This window comes from Amblyomma americanum, chromosome 6, assembly GCF_052857255.1.
Source record: "Amblyomma americanum isolate KBUSLIRL-KWMA chromosome 6, ASM5285725v1, whole genome shotgun sequence".
Taxonomy (NCBI): Eukaryota; Metazoa; Arthropoda; class Arachnida; order Ixodida; family Ixodidae; genus Amblyomma; species Amblyomma americanum.
Genome location: NC_135502.1, coordinates 43,726,595 through 43,734,665, shown reverse-complemented (window position 1 = coordinate 43,734,665; position 8,071 = coordinate 43,726,595). Strand labels below are relative to the sequence as shown.

The window sequence follows — 8,071 nt, the reverse complement described above, 5'->3', positions numbered from 1 at the left end:
CAGTGCCTAGAAGAAACTCAAATATAAATTATTTACCGGTCGTACAGGAGTACCACAGGGTGCTCCATATATACGAATGTCTAATGCATCTTTTCAAAGAAAAAAACATGCAAGCAAAAATTTTTTGGTGTCTATAGTCCTTTAAGCGATTGCGCTGAAAAAAGAATTGTGGTACAGCCAGGACTTAAACCACTGCCCTTTGGGTCTTCTTCTACTTCTTGTGTACCTCTGGCAGTTATCCGATGTAGGTAAGCAATTCTTGGAACAGAAAGAGAATTGTGTATTGCAGAATTACTTACAAAAGAATCAGCCTGAGGACATGAGTAAGACGAGGAGGTTGGCTGAATGATTTATTTCCTCACATCATCAGGGCCAGCTAATGAGCTCTTGTGCATTAGGAATCAAGTCAGCATAAATCAGAAATTTGTACATATTCAAGGGAACAGGCAAACTCTTGAGGTGCTCAAGTCTGTGCCTTCCAAGTGTCCTTCGTATGGCAACCCTGCACAGTGACTGTAGTGACCGCGGCTTATCTGTAAAAATGATCCAAATAAAAAGCCACATTTTCCTAAAAAGTAATGCCATCTTCAAGCGTATCTAGAATTGCTACCCAATGGCTTCATAAATTTGACAAAGGATAATGGTCAGTCCAATGGTCTGAGGTATAATTAAGCACGAAATGGCTGAAAATTGCAACAGGACTCCAAATCCATTGTTCTTGTCTTGTGCTAAGCTCACCATTGTCATTTCTTTCGCTATAGACTTGTACCCTTGCTCTCTTAGTGAAAAGTAGTCTCATCTACTCTTTCACATGCACGATGTGCTTTGCCAGGGACGCTTTGCCAGCAGAGTGCTAGCTTTGAAATTCAGCGGCTGAAATCACATCCCCAGCTTGCCCAGTCATGTGCAATTTATTAGATTTAATACCTGATGACCACTGCATGGACCATTTTCACGTAAGGACTACAAAATTGTAAGAGCCTGGCAGAAAATTGACTGACAAGGCCCATAAGTGATTCATGCTTACCGGGTGTAAACAAGAAACTAACGGTATTTAAAAGGGCCAAGCATGATGCCTTTCAATGGTTGAATACGAATCTTGTGCCCTTGAGGACGCGCCATATAAAGGATTTGTTCTCTGAAGCAGGAGTATTATGCAGCAACACAGCTGCATGTGTCCATACTTTAACAAGACAGGAACAAATTCATGCAATTATTGTTCTTAGTAACAATTGATCCTTTGTTTCTTTCTGGGTATGTTACCATCAGTCTAGCAACAATAAAATCATTTGTGGCCGAGAAAATTCTAAAATTTCCCTGCCACTAGATTCAAACTTGTAATGTCCATACCTGCAGCACAGCCTCCGGGATGGACACTAAAAGTTCAGTGTCAACGAATAAAGTATACTTTCAAAATCGACCAATAAAGGTGACACCTGTAATTTGTTTTTTTTTGTTTTTTTTTCTAGCTTAAAAGAGCTCTGTTTCGGTGAGAATGGTTTCTCTGTCATTGAAACGCCGTAGTGTATTAATACGGGCCTACTCTAGATTGTCCTGTTTGCCCCTTCAACCCTGTAATGCTGTGCATATCATGTACAATATGGACATAGATTATATTGGCACTAAAAAAAATGAAACAAGAAAAATGTGTCCCAGCCCGCACCACTACTTATAATGGGCTAGTACAATATGGGCAGTACAAATGTGAGTAGTTTTTATTTATGCTCTCAAAAACACATAACTCCTCACAGTATTAATGCATGATATTAACAAAAGTCAAGTCAAGCTGCCAGCATCCATATATACAGAAGGTCTGCTGTGAGATCACTTGCTGCAGTAACTAACAACCCGATAAAACAATTTCAACTCGCACCCTTGTACACTGGGGGAAAATTGAATGATTTTGAATGATTCTGTTGATTTATTTAGGTACTGTGTGTATGTGCAGAGTTTTGTCCATTGCATTCAGATATTTCCTTATTTTCTCATATACCAGTGATATTTTCTCAGTAAATAAGGCAGTCCTTTTTTTTTGCAGTTATTGATTACAGGAGCACTTTAGGGACATTTTCCAATAATGTAGCGGGCTTCTTACCCATTTCTGCTGCCTTAACATTACAGAGTCAACAAAGTTCATGCACAATTGGACAGAATTTGTGAGCACTGTCTATTTTTAAACAGCTAGACACACACACTGCTTCAGTTGCACTTGACAGTGTCAAAAATGGGACAATGATTCAGTGAGGTAAGCAAACTTATCTGGCCCAGGAACTGCCAGTATTGTGTGTTTTAGCAGCACCAACTGTGTACCAAACTGTGTACCAAATTAGCGTTAAAAATTAAAGCATACCAAAAAGCTGCTGGAAAAGCAATTTGCATGGGCCGTCCTGTGGCAACTGTGTGGCCAACTGTCCTCGGACATCACGCTGCCAGAGGTGACCTCCAAATTCAATCAAAAGAACCGCAAAACGAGTTGGACAGCGATGCTTCACCAGAGTATGAGCCAGAGAAACCTGGTGAGCAAACAAGCATGGCTGTTAGGTTGAGTGGCAGGCTATGCGCAAGGATCGAGGTTTGATGAAATTTTCTGCGTGCATTCGTTATTCGTGACGGTAACTTGTAACACGGACACAGTAGACAATGTAAAGACAATATCATACACAAGCACTGACAGTGACTGAGCATTTCTTCCGACTGCTTGGTGCATATATGTATAGCCATACAACTAGAAAGAAACACACGAGAACTTGCGTAAACCACACATGCCAGTTACCAAATGTGTCCTATTTGGAATAGTCCATCCGCTAAAGCAAGAATTTCGTTTCCTCGCCAGGCAAAATTACCAATGGAACAGTCATGCAGTAGGAGCCAGAATGAGGAAGTTCAGATGCTTCAGTAATATTTCACGTCAGCAGGTCCCTGTGGCTATACATGATGTAGTAATCCTCAAACTGTGGCAGACAGTTCATACATACACACATGCACAAGGACAGTTTTTAGGTCATTAATGCATTTTTATATGCCAAAGCTGCATGTGGGCTATGAGTTAAGGCTCAGTGGAGGGCTCTGGGTTTACTTAAATCACGTTCAGTTCTATAGCAGAACTTGTCTGGTTAGCTCGTTCATTATAGATGCGAAGAAACAACTGCACGAACGAGACATAGACAGCAAAGAGGTGTCTTTGCACGTGTTTTTGCCTCTTCGCTGTCCGTCACAGTTCTAGAGTAGGGCAGTTTTTAAGCCGGAGCTTTGCCACAATGCTCAAAATGTACAAGAGCTGAAATGTCCTCATTTTGCTGCACTTGGAGCAATTTTTTTCTCCTATTCACTGCAAATCGCTGAGCACACGTCAAAGCTTTGCAACTCAAATTTGCGCTTCTGCCAAGCCAAAGTAATCGCGTAAGCAGAAACATAATCATAAAGCAAAGGATCCTCAAAGTGTAAAAATGGGCACATCACTTGCGCATCCTTTCTGGAATACTCTGGCAGGAGCAGATATTGTTTGCTTTTCTCTCTGTTATTGGCCACTGAAAATCGCAACTCAAATGTATTACATGCTTAAGCCAAAATTGAATGCCTCTCAATGTTAAAGGTACAGTTTGTCAGGCTACTGATATCGTTATCACCTCCTCTGATATACAACTATTTATGAGCGCATCTAAATTAACTGTAAGACAACCATGTGTGTGAGAACTGTACCTGTGCATGCACAATTGATGGCACAGCAATCGGGGAGTGGCGCAGGTCTGGCTCGGCTCCATTTAGGAGCAGGCAGCTATAACAAGAAAAGTGGTGATAGGTGGCACTGATGTGCAAGGGAAGGCCCGGTGTGCACCCCAGAAGCCGATGCTCAATTTCAGTTTCAGCACCGCTCGCCAACAACAGCTGCAACAATACAAATGGCAAATTGTGTCGCATTTATATCCAAATGTAGTGTTTGCTCTTTGGGTCAACAGAAAAACAAACATAAAGCTACACATTAAGTTATGTCCTGAAGAAAACCGCACATCCATTACATTTTTACTGTGTAGCACAGAAAAAAACTGAATGACATTCGATGCATCGAAGATTCGAATGACATTAAATTTGCTACTGTGACAGGTGTATAACAATCACTATCACAAAATCACAACCAGGAATTTCACTTAGAAAATCTTGGAGCACACAACAATAGCAACAAACGTCACACGTATGTGTTCAGTGCAACAGTAAAGTAGGTAGTACGTTGAGCGTACACCTACTCAGGCGAAATATGTCTGTGGCTTGAATCCTTAGTGCATACTTTAAATGCATTGCCAGCCTAAGGGTGATTTCAAGAACATTAAAGCACTGTGCAAAATCCACTTGCAAGAGGACTGGCCCCTGAAGTAGGGTGCATTACCTTTACGCCATCTAAGTATCCATTCTGTGCCGCAGTGTGAAGTGGGGTGCTTCGATTCCCAACATGCCCATTTGGGTTTGCTCCAGCTGCCAAAAGAGCCTTAACACAGTCGGAGAACTCCTTTTGGACAGCAACTAGAAGTGGCGTCTGCGCCTTGATGTCTGGCAAGTCCACAGCTGCATTATGCTCCAGCAGATAGCGAACAGCAACGATGTGGCCACCTGGACATCAACAATTAGTGTTAAAGATGTACATATATAGTTACATGAAGCTCTTTTCATTACTGTTACTTTTTGCTCGGTTGTGGGCGCTAGTCTCAAATTGTACGACTCCATTTTAATTACTTCGTTTCCATTTGGTGCACTGACAAAATGTAAACGTAGAAACGAGATTTTCGGCGGTGCATGGCAGTTTCTTGAGTTCTGCACAAGATGCACGGGGCCTGCAAAAGGTTCCTGAAACTTGCGTTGCGACTCTGAACAGCTGGAGGTGGCATATATATCTTTTAAGACATTCTAAACGTTGGCATCCCTCTAAACGTTGTTTAAATAATGTCTAAACGTTTTGATCTGAACAATAAGAGCTCATGCTGAGGTCAGCTAGCATTGTTGAAATTACCTTCGCTGCATGCAGCGGTTACTGTTGCAACATTTTGCTCGATAGAAAAGAAAGATTTCAAGCACAGGCACAGAAAAGTCTAGGGTTGCACGATCCAGCTGCAAAGCAAACTGGAGCTTAGTCATTATTTAATTCTGTGCTGGTTTCGGAGTACTCACGTGTAACAGCAAGCCGAAGAGGCGTTGCACCGTACGGTCGCACTCGCCGATTCAGTTCTTCGGGACGGGACCTCAGCAACCCTTCGAGTTTGCTGACGGAGCCTTCGAAGGCCGCGACATGAACAGAGGTGTCTCCGTCTTGGTAGTCGATAATAAACTCTGATATGTCTACCATCAAATTGCGGTTTCGTTTTGAAGCAGTTCAGAACTGCCAGGTGCCAACCAAATACGGGCAGGGCCTTATATACGGACCGAGCCGCGCGCCATCGCGGCACTGAAGAACTCGAGCGGCGGCGCCGACGAAACCGAAAACGCGAATTCGGTGATGGCTTTACACAAGAGTATATTTTGTCCGTAAAAATACACGTAGATTATTACACATTACAACCTTTAAAATGCATACTTTGGTAAAATAATTATTACTCGTTTTGCGAAACTTTAAAATAAATTCGTGTTTTCTGACGTTCGTGCCGCCCCAAGCGGCCGAAATGGCCGAATCGTCGAGTTGGCGGTATGTTTGACAGTGACACAGTGGTTACATCTACCTTGCGCTTGACAAAATCGCGGCTCGCGAGTTCTTTACGCGTTCCGCAGCATGCCGCTCAGCATTAGCTGAAAAGTATCGTCCATTTAAGCGTGGGCTCACTCGTCTGAAGGGATGACGTTTACAAAGCAGGAACTCCCGAACGTTTGCAACGGCTAGTACACCTGTTTTCGTTGTCTTCATCGTAGGTTGTGCAAGAGTCCGACGGAGCTGCAGTGGTCGGTATAATTTTCTTTCTTTTTTTTCAGAAGTTTAATATCAGGAAAGTGCAGTAAATTGTGAAGCCGGGTGAGCATTTGGATCGTCTCTCAGCGTGTGAAACTCATTGCAGAAACTACGCTATATTACACATACGTCCGAAACCTTGGTATGTCATCTGTTCAGTGTGTAATAGTTTGGGGCCATGGGAGGAGGAGGAACACGTGCGAATGGAGAAGTGACAAGAGGCCAAGGGAAAGGTGGTACCCGTTGGTTGGCGCATGCGGAGCAAAAGCGAGCCTCGTTCTCTTCGAGCGCATCGTTCGATGTTATGGCGTAACGCGCGTGCAAGAGAAAATGGGCAGCTTGTCTAACTGTGCTTCAGGTGCGGCAGTTTACTTACATTCAGATTGGAAAACCATGCCTCTCAATCTTTCCCTTACTCACTGGTGAAAATTCCTAACTGGTTTATCATCGTTGTCGCCTAATTTGCCCCAACAGCTGTCATTGTCAGCCCTCTTGGACAGAGACTTTGGCATGAAATCAAACAAATTCATAACCGTGCTACTAAAACCAGGTTCAGTGCCGATATTAAGACAACTGTGTATAGACTTGATATTCCAGAACCTGGACTTTGTGCAGAGCATGGAATCGTAGAGCTGCTAATTCTAACTCTGAAATCACTTGAGTACTGTGGCAATACCGAGACAACTAAGAACACAGAATACTTCAGATAATACAAGGCTACTAAAGAGCTCAAGTAATCCAAACTAGCCAGTGAGGATAACAAATAATGCCATATATTACCTCATTCACATCAGTGGTCTTGATTAAGCACAACAGCAGGGACTCTGGAACGGAGGGGCAAGATGGGCGGTCATTCCCTAACATATTCCCAGAGGAGGCAGCGCCCCCCACCATCCAACTGCTTATACTCAGATCATATTTGTGACAAATGCTTCAATCCTAGGACGCATTAATGTAAAGTACAGTTGGGCTGAGCCGGCTGCCTGCATAGTCAGTTGTAAAGCATTTCGTCTGAGTAACATGAACTAATCTTCTCCCACTAAGAGTCGTTGATTGTGTGACCCCTAGCTGTTCATGAGCATGATTAGCAGAATTAACACAGACGAGGCATAAATTTTCAATGCAATAGCATTAGGAGGCCCCTGAAGCCAAACACTGTCCGGCATGTCGGCGTCTGTGTGGAGCCTCCACCTGCTGTGTGGTGTTTAGCGGGTTAACCTCTCTCCACCCGTCAACCGTCTCTCTCTTCTCCTGCCCCTCTCCCCTCCTTTACTTGTAGGGGAGAGGATGAATGAAGTAAGAATCAGCCAAAATTAAAATGACTAAGAAGAAAATGGCTCAGACAACAGCAGGCCTACGTGCAAAATAGACAGCTTCCCAAATAACTATGGGTGCAAATTATGCTTGTGCAAGCTATTCCTTCTCGCATTGCTTGGGGGCAGCAACCTGGGTCTCAAGCTCCGCTGATGACTGTTTGAAAGAACCACCTGCCAGTGCAGTGGCGCAGCACTAAACCACTGCGCCGGTAGTAGTATGAGCACTCATGGCACCTAACTTTACTGTGACATGTTTTGCGCAGTTGCGTAGTAGGAATTGGAATAGAATTCAGAATTATTGTAGATTTGGGAGTGGAAGACAATGGACTCAGAAGTGGAATAGATGCTTTCCTTTGCATCAGTTCAACTGCTTGCCCCAAAATTGTTCCAATGCAGCCTCCTCGTTTGTTCATGTTTATAAAGGTGCCCATTTCAATTCAAGTTTATATGCATTAACAAATAGAACTTTGAAGAGTGCAAATAAGAGCAAATATAAACAAGAAATATAAAGTTTAATGTGCAAATAAAACATTGCACAAAAAGTCATAAACTCGAAGTCCTGCCCCCCCACTCAAAGAAAAGCTATGGAGTCCCTGCACAACAGCTCGCTGAAAGCTCTACCAGCGATTCTGATTGATGATTTGATTTTAATGGCGCAAGGGCAGCTTGGCCAAAGAGCGCCATATGGCTAACGTGTTTTTGTTCTGCTTGATGTGGAGCCAACGACCCATTTTCCCAAGCATTTCACCCTAGAGGTGTCTAACAGCAGGCCAAAACCAAAGCTTGTATCCATTGAAAAACTGGTGGGCACCTGGCAGCAGTAGGGACC

General features: G+C 43.3%; 1 protein-coding gene across 1 annotated transcript; it reads right to left on the bottom strand.

Moving 5' to 3' along the window:
* Positions 1-337: 337 nt before the first annotated feature.
* On the bottom strand, positions 338-5,468 carry LOC144136724 (ankyrin repeat and SOCS box protein 1-like). Its single transcript, XM_077669289.1, has 5 exons — positions 5,158-5,468; positions 4,382-4,602; positions 3,700-3,885; positions 2,351-2,513; positions 338-533 (listed from the first exon to the last, which is right to left on the bottom strand). Exons 1-5 carry the CDS (start codon positions 5,330-5,332, stop codon positions 367-369), a joined length of 912 nt encoding a protein of 303 aa, XP_077525415.1. The 5' UTR covers positions 5,333-5,468; the 3' UTR covers positions 338-366.
* Positions 5,469-8,071: the final 2,603 nt, after the last annotated feature.